Below are 16,281 nucleotides of genomic sequence, written 5' to 3'. Positions count from 1 at the left end.
AGTGACCACCTATGAAGGCCCAGAAGTGCACACGAGGGAGGTGGGTGGCCAGCACTAGGCCAGGTCCGCCTGTCTCCCCAGTGGCCATGTTTTTAACGCACCGCGACACGTACTTATTTGAGGCTGAGTCGACCTAGGAGAGGCCCAGGACCGGTTCAGATATTCGTCAACGATGTTGGCCGTGAGCGGGACTCAAACTCTGGTCGCCAGGTTCGTAGTGCAGCGCGTGAACCGCTACACTAACGTTCCCCACCCACCCATCCACAGACAAACACAACAACCGCCATTTGCCACAAAGTGGTGGTGACATCACGACAACGCCTGTGCCAGGCCATATGCAGACCCACACCATGGGTGGAAAAAACCCGATTTTTCCAGCGGCAGGCATCGGGTTTTTTCTTTAATACAATTAAACCCGATTTGGGCGAATTAAAACCTGGTTTAATGAATACGAAACTCTGATCCAAGGCTTAGGCTGCTTCCTCGTCGGTGCTGCTATCGTACTCGGGGGGGCCGTCGGGCACGGGGTAGTCGTAGAATGCGGCGGGCAGGTTGGTCGTGATGAACACGAGCTTCTCCACAATCGTGGGCGCCAGTGAGTTCCTTAGCTTGGAATGGATGAAGTCCATCGTTGAGAAGTGCGGATTCTGCAATTAGAACCAATTAAACCGGATTGCTCCCAATCTCAGATGATCGGGTTTAATATAAAAAGACAATTAAACCCGATTGTAAAAAACCCGACTGTGCCACCCTTGACCAACACATACAACGCGCCCGCACCCACTAGCGCCCGCATGCACACCCACACACACACACATGGGCGTGAGATTTACCTCAACTTTATTACCAGCAACTCAGCTCGATGCCAACCAATGTGTGCCAATGACATTTCCCGCCAATTAGTTACAAAGTTTAGAGGCGGGGGGGGGGGGGGCAATTGCACACACAAACGCACGTGTAGCGCGCGGCCAACGCCTAGGTAGGCTCAGCCTTCAATAAATTCAACGTAGCAGTATACAGTATAGTGTATATATTTTTTTTGAGTCGTGCGTGGTTGGAGAGAGGTGGCGCAGCGGTTGGCGCATCGATCCGCACTACAAACTCGGCAGAGACCCGAGTTCGATTCCTACTCACGGCCGACCACCAGTGACAGCAGCGATTATCTGAACCGGTCCTGGGCCTACCCTAGGTCGACTCAGCCTGATTACACAAGTACCCCGTGCAGTGTTTTAAACATCAGCACCGGGGAGGCAGAGGCGGCAGGGCAGGTCATAGCGCTGGTCACCTTCGGGTACCACAATGCCGGCCTTCATAGGCGCTGCTGCTGCTGCTGCGAGTATTAGCAAACAGCACTTGACCCAACGGCCTGTTAAGAGGCTATACAGGGGATCTTCGTCTTTGTGTGAATGAGTCTACGAGTGATTCTATGTTAGAGTGAATCTATGGTTGAGTGAGTCTATGGTTGAGTGAGTCTATGTTTGTGTATACAATTGAGTCTATGATTGGTTCTCTGATTGAGTGAGTCTATGTGAGAGTCTATGTGACAGTGAGTCTATGAGTGAGTCTATGAGTAAGCCTATGAGTCAGTATATGAGTGACTATGTGAGAGTGAGTCATTGATTGAGTCTATGATTGAGTATATGATTGAGTATATGATTGAGTGAGTATATGATTGAGAGAGTCTATGAGTGAGTCTATGTGAGAGTCTATGAGTCAGTATATGAGTGAGTCTATGAGTAAGCCTATGAGTCAGTATATGATTGAGTATATGATTGAGTGAGTCTATGTGAGAGTCTATGTGACAGTGAGTCAATGAGTAAGTCTATGAGTCAGTATATGAGAGTCTATGAGTGACTATGTGAGAGTGAGTCTATGATTGAATCTATGATTGAGTCTATGATTGAGCATATGATTCAGAGAGTCTATGAGTGAGTCTATGTGAGAGTCTATGTGACAGTGAGTCTGTGAGTGAGTCTATGAGTAAGCCTATGAGTCAGTATATGAGAGTCTATGAGTGACTATGTGAGAGTGAGTCTATGATTGAATCTATGATTGAGTCTATGATTGAGTGAGCATATGATTCAGAGAGTCTATGAGTGAGTCTATGTGAGAGTCTATGTGACAGAGAGTCAATGAGTAAGCCTATGAGTCAGTATACGAGTGAGTTTATGAGTAAGTTTATGAGTGAGTCTATGAGTGAAGCGATGAGTGTGTTTATCTGTCAAGGCCTCTGTGGTTTCTTCTCCTCCTGCTTCTTTTCAAACTCTTCAAATGTCTTCTCAGTCACATCATCAATTTCATCCTTAACCTGCACACACACACACACAAGATCCCCTTATAGCCTAAACAGACTGCAACGGGCAAGTGCTGTTAGCGAGTAGCAGTACCGAGAGGTGATGTTTAACACACATTGGACACGGCACTCACAGATACTCATACATAAAGACCCCTCATATAGCCTTAACAGACCGTTGGGGCAAGTGCAATTAGCGAGCACCTATGAAGGCCGGAATGGCACATGAAGCGATGGGTGGACCAACACCACGTCCGACCGCCTTTGTCTTCCCAGTGGCGATGTTTTTACACACCAGCACCAGGTACTCCTTCTTAATTTAGGACTTTCGTGACTGCAGAAATTATTATTTGGTTCTTTCGGGTTAAGTCACGTCAAAAGATAAAATAATAAATTAAATAATAGCATATTACGACGTTTCGATTGCAACACAAGCAATCATCATCAGGTATAATGAAATAGCGACATAAAATCTAACCAGAAAACTATAGACAGACATATTAGTAGACAGATATCACCAAGATACATAGAGAGAGCAACACAGGTAACAGAGAGGGGTGATCGTCTCTGTGGTGTGGCCTTAAATAGACAGAGGGGGGTGGAGGCAGAGAGAGGGAGGGGGTTAATTTATTATTTTATCTTTAGACGTGACTTAACCGAAAGAACCAAATAACAGGTACTCCTTATTATGATGTCGTATCGGCAGTCTGCACACAAACACCACCATGCCTCAGCAGTTCACTTGTAAGATCATCTCTGTCTGGCAATTTTCCTGGTCTCAGACTCTGGAATACCTTCCGTACTTCCTCGACAGATGGCACTTCAGCCAGCCACTCACAGGGGGTGACTTCTTCCAACATTTGAGGCACAGTAGCTTCAGAAGGGTCATCCCCACTTTGCCCCATAATGTTGTCTGGGCTGAGGGATTTCCCCTCCCCCAAGATCTTACAGAAATATTCATCAAATCTGGAAACTTGTTGCTGGGGGTCAAAGATCGGATCACCATTCTTTCCTCTAAGAATGATTGGTGTGGCGCTGCAAGTCACTTTATGAAACCATTAAAGAGTGATGTGATCGTGAGCCAGTGAGGCAGACTCCATCTCCTCAGCAATCCGCGACCACCACTCACCCTTACAGCGCCGCACGGCTCTCCGAACCTCCAAGCGAAGGCTGCGGTAAGCCTCCTCAGCTGGAACACCTCCTCTGTCAGCCTGGGAGTCTGGGCAGGTTTGGACCGTGTACTCAAAGCAGCCATTGCAGTAGCATGAGCCAGTCCTAAACCTTGCCCATTTCCCCTCTGCATCAGGAGGGGGGGACGATGCCAACCCCAGCTGAATGTGATGATATAATTCTCGCTTGCAACTTTCATCAGTTAGCTGAGACCAGGCCACTATGGGTTTGAATGGGGTCCTAGATGGACACCCACCATCGGAGTGGAATAATGGCAGGCGCATCTTACAGATGACAAGCCGATGGTGAGTGGGCAGATCAGCTCCACGGTAGGTCCTGGTGTCAAGGACATGGGCCCAGCATCCACTGTTCCTATCACTAAATAGTCCAGCAGATGTTCTTGCTTGGACCTGGCATGCATCCATGATGTTGTGTGGATGCGCCGATGCCGGAACGGCGCATTGGTAATTACAAGCCCATGGGCTGCACAGAAGTCGAGCAGCCTCTCACCGTTGGTATTCAGCTGATCTGGCCCATGCCAGCATCATGACCCACTCAGGCAATAAAGTCACATAACAGAATGACTTTATCCTGAGAGGCCACTTTTACTAGCGCTTGTGACAAGGTCATAGAAGGCATCTGACTCATTGGCCTTGCCCTGCATCTCTCTGCTGATGTTCATCTTCGGTGGGGGCGGAAGCAACCACCACTATTCTTCACCTCCCATTAATGGGAGGAGAATCCTACAGTAGCCTGGGGCTCACAGCTTCCCACACCTCACTGCCCCGCTTCAGAAGAAGAGCCACTCCCTGTTGTTTAGCAGTCTCCTGCCACGAGTGGAGGACTTTCCAATCCCTCAATGTGAATGGAGCCAGAGCCGGTCCACCGGACCTCCTGATTGCCACAGAGATCCAGGCGGTACCGGTCCAGCTACCGACAGAGGAGTGGGCAGCCTCTCCTCCGCAGTGAGTGTTCAAACATTACACCTGGCTACACTTGGTGGCTTTTCACCGTTTCTGGTGGAACCCCGAGGGAGCGGGTTCAGTCTCCTGGCTCTGCCAAATGGGGTTTCGCCGGGAGACGTCATAGACGCCTGTCAACCTGGGGCCTCTGGCATAAGCTTAGATTTGTTTTTCTATGTCGTTCAGTGGTGGTAAATTTGAAGGTGGAGGGGTTACAAACCCCTCGCACCTGCCGAGAGCCCCAATTGGCCGACCGTGGTGGCTACAAACGCCATGAGGGGAAGCAGCCGATTGGAATCGGCCTTTCCCATATGGCATTGCGCACCACAGCGTTACCGTCCGGCAACACCAGGGAGGTAGGGGGCTAGATTTGAAGCTTTCGTGACTGCAAGGATTCACACTGTTAGGTTTTTTCGGTAAAGTCACGTAGGTAAAAAGAAAAAAATTTAAATAAAATAATAAATCACGACGTTTCAGAGGCAACACAAGTGTCCTACATCAGGTGGGACCGTCACAGCTAAATTTACTTTATCACTTGATACGAATTTACTGTATCACTTGATACAGTAAATTTAGCTGTGACGGTCCCACCTGATGACGGAGACTTGTGTTGCCCCCGAAACGGCACGATTTATTAATTTATTTCTATCATTATTCATATTATTTTATTATTTATTTTTACCTATGTGACTTTACCGAAAAAACCTAAGAGTAGGTAGGGGGCTGTTTTACCGGACACGCACGCGCTCATATACCAACACACACAAACATCTCCTGAATAACCTTAACAGACTGTTGGGGCAAGTGCTGCTAGTAGCGAGTAGCAGCATCGATGAATTTCGATTTAAAGCTTTCGTGACTGCAGGGATTCATCTTCTTGGTTCTTTCGGTAAAGTCATGTAAAAGGGAAGTAATAAAATAATAAAAATAAAACATAATAAAATAATTCTCACGACGTTTCGGCAACGCAAGCAACCGTCCTCAGGTGAAGAGGACGGCTGCTTGCGTTGTGGCCGAAACGTCGTGAGAATTATTTTATTATGTTTTATTTTTATTATTTTATTACTTCCCTTCTACGTGACTTTACCGAAAGAACCAAGAAGACGCATCGATAAAGGCCGGCACTCTGGCACCACACCCCCGATGAGCAAGGTTCAACATACATACATACATACGCCTTTGTCTTCCCAGTGGTGATGTTAAATACAAATTGGACACGTGCACTCACACACACACATCCATACACACACACACTCGTACACAAATACAAAGGCCAAGACAAATATCCCCAGTGTAGACTGGTACAGACTGTTGGGGTAAGTGGCTGTGAGGAGCGAGTAGCATTGCCTATGAAGACCGGCACCACACCTGGCCGCCTTTGTCTTCCCAGCGGCGATGCCAACTTACACACCACCGAACCAGGTACTCATTTGAGGCTGAGTCGACCTAGGGGAGGCCCAGGGCAAGTTCAGGTAATCGCCATCATTGGTGTTGGTGACAATGAGCGGGAATCGAACTAGGGTCATTGCCGGGTTTGTAGGGTGCGTACACACAAGCACAAAGGTCCACCATGTAGCCTCAACAGACAATCGGGGCAAGTGTTGATGGCTTTCACAATCTCCCTCTCTCTACCTCCCTCACCCTCCATATCTCTCCCATCTCTCCTCTCGCCCCCTCTTCCTCTCCCCCCTCTTCCTCTCCTCCCCTCTCTCCCACCCCTCTCTCCCACCTCTCTCTCCCTCCCCCTCTCTCTCCTGTCTCTCTCCCCCCACTCTCTCACACCATCTCACCATCTATCTCACACCATCTCACCATCTCTCTCTCTCTCACCGGCTCCACGGAGGTCACCTCTGGGACGTAGAACTACATCTCCCCCCTATCTCTCTCCTCTCTTTCACCATCTCTCTCTCCCTATCTCTCCTGTCTCTCTCCCCCCACTCTCTCTCTCCCTCTCACCATCTCTCTCTCACCTGCTCCACAGAGGTAACCTCTGGGATGTAGAACTGCATCATGTTCAGGATGCCGCTGCTGAGCGTGAGTGAGGATGAGGGGCAGGAGGTGCAGGCGCCCTGCAGACGAAGCGACACGACACCGTCGCGGAAACCACGAAACTCCACGTCGCCACCGTCCTCCTGAACCGTGGGGCTGGAACAGAGGCAGAGAGACACATGGGGGGATAGAGATACGAGGAGAGACACGGGAAGAGAGACACGGGGAGAGAGACACGGGGGAGAGACACGGGGAGACACGGGGGAGAGACATGGTGAGAAAGACACGGGGAGAGAGACACGGGGGAGAGACACGGTGAGAGACACGGGGGAGAGACACGAGGAGAAAGACACGGGGGGAGAGACACCGGGGACAGACATGGGTGGAGCGAGACACGGGGGGAGACATGGGGAGAGTGTTTGGTTGAGTGGGTGGGTGATCCTGGCCATTGGGGGGGGCGCAGAAGCACAGTCCAACAACAATCACCGCACACCACTCACCCCAGATGCCCTCACCGCTCACTACCCACCAGACGTGCTCACCGCTCACTACCCACCAGACGTGCTCACCGCTCACTACCCACCAGACGCCCTCACCGCTCACTACCCACCAGACGTGCTCGCCGCTCACTACCCACCAGACGCCCTCACCGCTCACTACCCACCAGACGCGCTCACCGCTCACTACCCACCAGACGCGCTCACCGCTCACTACCCACCAGATGCGCTCACCGCTCACTACCCACCAGATGCGCTCACCGCTCACTACCCACCAGACGTGCTCGCCGCTCACTACCCACCAGATGCTCTCACCGCTCACTACCCACCAGACGTGCTCACCGCTCACTACCCACCAGACGTGCTCACCGCTCACTATCCACCAGACACGCTCACCGCTCACTACCCACCAGATGCGCTCACCGCTCACTACCCACCAGACGCGCTCACCGCTCACTACCCACCAGACGTGCTCGCCGCTCACTACCCACCAGACGTGCTCGCCGGTCACTACCCACCAGACGCGCTCGCCGCTCACTACCCACCAGACGTGCTCACCGCTCACTACCCACCAGACGCGCTCGCCGCTCACTACCCACCAGACGTGCTCACCGCTCACTACCCACCAGACGCCCTCACCGCTCACTACCCACCAGACGCCCTCACCGCTCACTACCCACCAGATGCCCTCACCGCTCACTACCCACCAGATGCCCTCACCGCTCACTACCCACCAGACGCGCTCACCGCTCACTACCCACCAGACGCACTCACCGCTCACTACCCACCAGACGCGCTCACCGCTCACTACCCACCAGACGTGCTCGCCGCTCACTACCCACCAGATGCGCTCACCGTTCACTACCCACCAGACGCGCTCACCGCTCACTACCCACCAGACGCGCTCACCGCTCACTACCCACCAGACGCGCTCACCGCTCACTACCCACCAGACGCGCTCACCGCTCACTACCCGCCAGACGCGCTCGCCGCTCACTACCCACCAGACGCGCTCACCGCTCACTACCCACCAGACGCGCTCACCGCTCACTACCCACCAGACGCGCTCACCGCTCACTACCCACCAGACGCGCTCACCGCTCACTACCCACCAGACGCGCTCACCGCTCACTACCCACCAGACGCGCTCACCGCTCACTACCCACCAGACGCGCTCACCGCTCAGGGCTCACCGTATTCGCGAGTCGAGCAGCTCCTTGATAAGTGCCACCACCTCCTCGTCCTCTCCCCCATCCTCACCCCCAGCCACCGCCACCCCCTCCCCCACCTGGGGGGCGGGGGTGGCCATGGTGACCACGGGCAGCCCCGACGACAGGAAGTCCATGATGGCCGCGAACACCTCGGGCTTCAGAAGCTTCCAGGAATCCTCCTCCACCTCCAGCGGAGACACCGACACAGCCACCCATCACCATCACGATCGCCACCATCGCCGCCATCACCGCCACCATGTACACAACAACGGTACCACCATCTTCATCACCACACACATGAAACCACCACCCACAACTGCCATTGGCCACGAAGTGGTGGTGACGTCACCACGGTACCTGTGCCAGGCTGTCCACTTTAAGGCCAAGTGGTGAAGGGTTGAACACCCACTGCCAGGTCATGGGACAGACCCAGGAGCTATAGGTTGACAGACTGAGATGACTGGCTGATGCACCACCTGTGCCCACTACTATGCCAATTTGCTGTGTTTTAAGCCGCACGACACTCCATTCGTTGTGAGCGTCGCTCCTCTGCCCTTCATTGTTGCTGGAGGACGACTGCCTCCAACTGCCCAGTAGCGTCCTTTACGAGCCTCCTCCACAGAGGCCGATATTGACACCGCTGGTACCAGTCATCGGCAAGTCCATTCAGCTCCACATCCTCCTCTACCACATCACTCCATCTCTTCTCTAGCCTGTGCCGTGCCCATTTAGCTCCCTGTATCCAGCCAAACAAAATCTGTTAAGGCATGTGATGGCTGGGCATGCGGGCTACATGACCCAGCCAATGCAGCCCTGTCTGCCGGAGGAGCTCACCGATGGGACTGTGTCCAGATCTTTCAAGGATTTTTGAGCTCCTCAGCCTTGTTAAACCCAGGATGGATCGTAGGCAGGCCAGCTTAAATGTTTCTAACCGGCGATGGTGTTCCATTAGGGGAGTCCACGTTTCGCAAATGCAGAGAAGGGACGGCATGATTGTGGTCAAGCAGACCTGAAGCTTCGTGTGGAGCAACAGACCAGGTAGCTTTCACGCAGCGTTATGCAACCGATGAAAAGATGCTGCTTCACTCATTCGGAGTGAGACCGCTGCTGTCAAACCAGAGCCGGTCATGAGCAGACTGCCCAGGTATGGGAAACTCTCCGCTCTCTCCACTACTGCCCCATCACCGATTGGGAGTTGTGGGGGTGGAGTGTCCGATGGTATAAAATACCCAGGCAGGTGCTTAGTTTTGGTGGGGCTGATGGTAAGGCCCCACCTCTTAGTGGCACGCTCCAGCCTCAGCAGCAGCGTCTCCAACTCTTCTTCTGAATGAGCAGCTATTACCAAATCATCGGCATACATAACGTGGTTGACCAATAGGGAACCATCCCTTGATCGCACCCGGGCATCGATCAGCCTCCCATTATATCTGTACCAAATGGAAATTCCCCCGGTACAGCTATTGAAGGATTCACGAACTACGCGGTCAAAATAGATGTTAAATAATGTGGGAGCCAGGACATCCCTGTCGCACCCCTACCTCCTCGCGGTGCAGGATGGGCAACACTGTCGTGGACAGCGCTGTGGGGGGAGGGCCAATGCCCATTGGCCTCTCCCCTCATGGCGTCTGTGACCACCACAGTGGCTAAACAGGGGCTCTGGACAGGTGCGAGGGGCTGGTAACCCCTCCACCCTCAATTCATTACCACACACACGATACCATCCACACCAACACCATTACCATCACCACCACACATACACAATACCACCATCACCACACACACATGATACCACCATCACCGCCACCACCACAAACACAGCACCAACACCACCACCACACACACAAAGATCCCCCGTTGTAGCCTGCAATAGGTAACTCATTTGAGGCCAAGTCAACCTAGGGTAGGAGGCCCAGCACCGGCAAAGATCCCCTGGAAAGCCTCTAGCAGGCTGTAGCGACAAGTGCTTTTAGTATTGAGTAGCAGCAGCACCTTTGAAGGCCAGCACTGTGGCACACGAGGGGGTGGGTGGCCAACCATGGTGGGGAGGTTTTGGCACCTCATGAATCACCTAGCCCCCTCCTCCTGACTTCCTCCACCTCCTCCTCCTCCACCCCTTCCACATCCTCCTCCCTTTCCTCACCCTCCCCCCCTCCTTCTCCTCCTCCTCACCTTCCCCCCACCTCAACCTTCTCCACCTCCACCCCCTCACTCATTACCTCACCCATCATCTCACTCCAACTTCCATCATCATCGTCGTCCTCCTCACCTTGGTGATGGTGATGAAATCCGGTCCTAGAAAAACACTCTTGACTCCTTCAACTCTGAACAACTGCCTGAGAGACAGAGAGAGACACGGGGAGAGATGGAGAGAGACACGGGGAGAGATGCAGAGAGATAAAGACACAGGGGGAGAGAGACACGGGGAGAAAGACACACAGGGAGAGAGACACGGGGCAAGACGCCAGGTTAGATATTTATAATTGAATGTAACAAGCACAGAAGTTGGGCTGTACCATGTGTAATGTAGAGTAGGGGGGGGGGGGCTGCTAACAGAGTTGGGCTGTACATTGTATAGTAGGGGGGGCCCTGCTAACAGTTGGGCTGTACATTGTGTAGTAGGGGGGCCTTCCAGAGGTGGGACAAAGTCATTGTTATGCAAGTCCAAGTCGAGTCTGAAGTCATCAAATTCATGACTCGAGTCTGACTCGAGTCCAAGTCACATGACTCGAGTCCACACCTCAGAGGTGGGACAAAGTCATTGTTATGCAAGTCCAAGTCGAGTCTGAAGTCATCAAATTCATGACTCGAGTCTGACTCGAGTCCAAGTCACATGACTCGAGTCCACACCTCTGGGGCCTTCTGCTAACAATTGGACTGCACCACCTTTGCACCTGGCGAGGGGGGAGCGGTGGGCCTCCCGCTGAGAGGGAAAGTCCATGGTCCCCGTCTCGAGAATGGTTCGGCCCGGGAGGAACTTGATGCTGTTAGGGTTGGGGGTGTCCTGGGTCTGGACGAAGAGAGAGCGAACTGAGAAAGCGGGAGAGAGAGCGGGAGAAAGGAAGAGAAGAGTGGAGAGTGTGTGAGAGGGAGAGAGAGTGGGGAAGAGAAGGGGGGAGGGAGATAACGGGAAGGAGCAGGGGAAAGTGAGGGAGAAAGGAAGAGGGGGGAGAGAGAAGAGAGGGAGAGAGTGAGAGTTAGAGAGGGGGGGAGACATAGACACATACAGAGTGACCTGTATATCTGTTGCACTTCTTTCGCACCCAAGGCAACCGTGATAATCGAAGGTGGCGGGGGAAGGACAACAAACTAAACACAACAACAAGCAGTTTTAATGAAATTATTTTTTCAATCTAAATGATGATCATTTAAAAGTGGAGCACAGCTCCTGGTGGCTTCCTAATATCGGAAGAGTGTTCCAGATGCATATGAAAGCGCCCGGCGATGCGGTGACACACAAGGCATGCAGATGTGGATGATGGTGATGATGATGGTGATGATGGTGGTAGTGATGATGGTGGTGGTGATGATAGTCATGATCATGGGCTGGTTGATGATGGTAATGATGGTGGTGATGATGGTCGTGATAATCGTGGTGATGGTGGTGATGATGACGGTGGTGATGGTGATATTTACCTGTTTGTTGAGTAACTCCCATCATTCTGGTCGCCACCCTTAACATTCTGCGAGTGACAGACACAGACAAAGAGTTATAACTACATACTCACATAGTACCCACATCGACTCACACAGACACGCATATACTCACAGGGACGCATATACTCACATAGAAACCCACTGACTCACACAGAGACCCATATACTCACTCGGAGACCCATAGACTAACTCAGAAACCCATGGACTTCACAGAGACCCATAGACACACACAGAGACCCATATACCTATAGACTCACATAAAATACAAAGATCCCCCATATAGCCTTTAACTGTGCTTGGGTGATGGCAGTGGTTCGCGCTCTTGAGCAGAATCAGTCTCCATTCATCCTGATGTCCAGTAGATGCACTGTGCTGCTAACACAGTAGACTCCCGCTCACAGCCACCACCGCCAACACTAGTGATAGCGTTTATCTGAACCGGTCATGGGCCTCCCCTAAGTCGACTCAGCCTCAAATTACTACCTGGTGCAGTAGTGTATAGCAAACATCACCACTGCAAAAAGAAACAAAGGCGGCCGGGCGTGGTGCAGGCCACCCACCCCCCCTCTGCGTGCCACCCTTCATAGGCGCTACTGCTACTCGCGACTTACAGCACGGAGGATCTCGGTCTTTGCCGGTCCTAGGCCTCCTCCCCTAGGTTGACTCGGCCTCAAATGCGTTACCTGGTGCGGTGTGCAGTAAAAAGTCGCTACTGGCGGAGAGAGACAAAGGCGGAGGGGCGGGCGTGCGTGGTTGTGTGCCACAGTGCCGGTAGAGCCTTCCACAGGCACTGCTGCCACTCGCCACTAACAGCCAAAATTGCCCCGACATCAGAGGTCGCAATCAGGTACCCGATACCCGTACCCTACCCGATAACCGGCTACCCGTACCCGGCCGGGTACGGGTAGCCCGTACCCGGCCGGGTACGGGTACCCGTTTGCGACCCTGGTGCGGCCGGGTACGGGTAGGCCGTGAGTCACTCGTGAGTAACCGTTTGTCACTCATTTGCCAGAATCAACCCACCCGCGCCTGCAACATGGCTTCATCCCAGAGGTCACAATTGGGTACCCGATACCCGTACCCTACCCGTACCCGGCCGGGTACGGGTAGGGTACGGGTACGGCCGGGTACGGGTACCCGTTTGCAACCCTGGTGCGGCCGGGTACGGATACGGGTAAGGAATCAAAACCAGTTTGCGACCTTTGCCCGACAGCCCTCTTGCACGAGAAGTAACACACGGGAGGGATCTTTGCGCGTGGTTGTGTTTGTGTGGTGGTTGTGGGAAGCGGTGGCGCAGCGGTTAGCGCTACGAACCTGGCGACCCGGGTTCGATTCCCACTCACGGCCAACACCCCGGTTGATATCGATTATTTGAACCGGTCCTGGGCCCTCCCCTAGGTCGACTCGGCCTCAAATGTGCACCCGGTGCGATGTAAACATCGCCGCTGGAGAGACAAAGGCGGTCGGGCGTTGTGTTGACCACTTCCCCTCCCCCCAAACCTCGTGTGCTGTGCATTGCCTTTACGGGTGCTGCTACTTGCTAACTGCGCTTGCCTCTCAAAGTTCAAAGTTAATTTATTAGGTATAGCCCTGTGAGCCATTCAGCTCTTGAATCGGGTGCAACCGCAACAAACAAAAAACATGAACAAGAAAACATCTTAAAGTGACTATGTGCAAACAGAAAATCCAAGAAAAGACAGCAAAATATTGCAGAAAAATCACCTGTACACCAACGCTGTGTGCAAAAATCCCAGTGGGATGCAATTCAAACAACAACAACCACAAGACAACTTAGATTAAGGCCATCAGTCTAACTCTGTACTACAACAAACAAACATGGCCAAACCAAAAAACTTTTCGAAAATCACCAAAATAAAGCCATAAAAGCAATGAAACAGTGGTCATAGGAACTGTGACCGAATTTTCACAATAAACGACATAAACAACATGTACTACCAAACCCTGCAGCCATAGCTGGCTGCATGAGTCACTCCACAACAGCAGGAGCATCAGTCGGAGTATCAACAGTCTGTTGCAGGCTACACGGGGGATGTTTGTCTTTGTTGGGAACCATCATCGCCTAGGCCGCAACTCGCTGCGACGTTGCTTCTGTGTGCACCCCGAACGAGGTTTCTTTCGCGGGGGACAAGTTTGGAGTTTGCGTTTGTAAAAGGGGGAAAATAGACGATGCGTTAGGGGGGTTTATCTCTCTCTCAAATTTAGCATTCTCAGGAAGAACGTAATCAACCAGGTAGGGTGTTGACTGTTATGTTATCCGACTCTCTGTTGTATTACATTACATTTACAAGTCTACTAGATTTGTGTTTCTATTTCATTTATACCTGATGATGATTGCTTGTGTTGCAATCGAAACGTCGTGTGCTAGTATTTAATTTATTATTTTCTCTTCATACGTCACTTTACCGAAAGATACCAAAGAGTAGTTGCCCCCAAGGATGTTTGTCGATAAAGTCGCTCTCCCTCGCCACGGAGGAGCCTCTCCACCTCTGAACCCCGACATCAAGTTCAAGTTCATGTATTAGGTGTAGCCCTGTGAGCCATTCGGCTCTTGTGAATCGGGTGCAACCGCAACAAACAAAAACATGAACAAAAAAACCATCTTAAAGTGAATAATTATTAATGTCTATTAATAAAAGTATTCCGAGTAATAGTCATTTAAGTCTTATTCTTGATTCTTTCGGTAAAGTCACGTAGAAGGGAAATAATAAAAAAAGAAAAAATGAACAAACATTTAATTATTATTAATACTAATAATAAAATAATAATAAAGCATAATAAAAAAATTACATTATTATTAATATAATACTATTAATAAAATAATTTCGATTTAAAGCTTTCGTGACTGCAGGGATTCATCTTCTTGGTTCTTTCGGTAAAGTCACGTAGAAGGGAAGTAATAAAATAATAAAAATAAAACATAATAAAACAATTCTCACGACGTTTCGGCCACAACGCAAGCAGCCGTCCTCAGGTGAAAACCAGGTCCGTCGAGGCGACAGAGTCTGAATGAAACAGCACACGGGCTTAGAGCATATATATAAGCTGGGCGCATTGACAAAGGAATTTGCATATCAACAGGAATTTAGCATATTTATGGGAAATGCAGGAATGTAATGAATGCACATGCATATGCAGTACTAATTACATTCCTGCATTTCCCATAAATATGCTAAATTCCTGTTGATATGCAAATTCCTTTGTCAATGCGCCCAGCTTATATATATGCTCTAAGCCCGTGTGCTGTTTCATTCAGACTCTGTCGCCTCGACGGACCTGGTTTTCACCTGAGGACGGCTGCTTGCGTTGTGGCCGAAACGTCGTGAGAATTGTTTTATTATGTTTTATTTTTATTATTTTATTACTTCCCTTCTACGTGACTTTACCGAAAGAACCAAGAAGATAATAAAATAATATCAATTTTTTTGTATGTTTACTTATTATTATTTCCCTTCTACGTTACTTTACCGAAAGAACCAAGAATATGAATCCCTGCAGTCACGAAAACTTTAAATTAAAATACATTTTTATGTTGAATTCCACCCCCCATGAGTCTGTGTGGTGATGGTGGGTTCATCCTCGCCTAGGCCGCAACTCGTTGCGACGTCGTTAAACTTTGTGTGTAGCCCCCCAACGTAATTCGAGCGTCGGACGAGTGCTCAAACGCGACGTCGCTTCGTCGAGTTTGCGTTTAAAAAGGTGAGGGGAGCGGGGCGAAGTTTGTGGATAAAGAAGTCGCCGCTCTAACGGAGCCTCTCACCTGAACCCCGACACGGAGCCGTACAGCGCCGCCATTTTTATTGCCTTGTTGTTGTTTGGCGGGAGGAATCGATTCTCGATTGTCGTCGATTCAAAGCAATCGATTCCGTTGGGCTATACAGTAATTAACGGAGTCGGAATCGATGGTTAGGGGGTTGTGCGCTAGGTGAATCGATTTGGTGTAGAGGTTTGCAAGGTTGGGTGGGGGTTAAGGAATCGATTGCGCTGGGTTCGAATCGGAATCGTGATTGATACTGCAGAAGTAAATCCGATGAGCTCTAAAGCTCTTTGACGCAGATGTCCAGTAGGGGGCAGGCGCGGTTCGTCCACTAGGTGGCGTTGGGGCGCCTCCCCCACCAAGCAGCTGGAGATGAGAAATTATTTTTCTAATAAAAAAAAAGACTCATCTTCTTGGTTCTTTCGGTAAAGTCATCACGTAGAAGGGAAATTAAAAATAAAACATAATAAAATAATATAATAATATATAATATTAAAATAATAATATGTTAAAATAATTATTATATTTCGATTTAAAGCTTTCGTGACTGCAGGGATTCATCTTCTTGGTTCTTTCGGTAAAGTCACGTAGAAGGGAAGTAATAAAATAATAAAAATAAAACATAATAAAATACAATTCTCACGACGTTTCGGCCACAACGCAAGCAGCCGTCCTCAGGTGAAGAACAAGTCTGTCGGAAAGACAGCATCTAAATGGACACCACCAGGCT

The 16,281-nt window shown here is 50.7% G+C and overlaps 1 protein-coding gene across 1 annotated transcript; it reads right to left on the bottom strand.

Annotated features, from left to right (window-relative positions):
* Positions 1 to 823: 823 nt before the first annotated feature.
* Positions 824 to 15,650, bottom strand: NFU1 (NFU1 iron-sulfur cluster scaffold). Its single transcript, XM_061577948.1, has 7 exons — positions 15,555 to 15,650; positions 11,756 to 11,802; positions 11,014 to 11,149; positions 10,389 to 10,455; positions 8,105 to 8,307; positions 6,396 to 6,570; positions 824 to 2,308 (listed from the first exon to the last, which is right to left on the bottom strand). Exons 1-7 carry the CDS (start codon positions 15,587 to 15,589, stop codon positions 2,222 to 2,224), a joined length of 750 nt encoding a protein of 249 aa, XP_061433932.1. The 5' UTR covers positions 15,590 to 15,650; the 3' UTR covers positions 824 to 2,221.
* Between the last annotated feature and the right edge of the window lie 631 nt (positions 15,651 to 16,281).

Source organism: Lethenteron reissneri, chromosome 65 (genome assembly GCF_015708825.2).
Source record: "Lethenteron reissneri isolate LAM-NWPU_2019-01 chromosome 65, ASM1570882v1, whole genome shotgun sequence".
In the NCBI taxonomy this organism is placed as follows: Eukaryota; Metazoa; Chordata; class Hyperoartia; order Petromyzontiformes; family Petromyzontidae; genus Lethenteron; species Lethenteron reissneri.
Note: the sequence above shows the minus strand (reverse complement) of the source record. Positions and strands in the feature narration are given on the sequence as shown.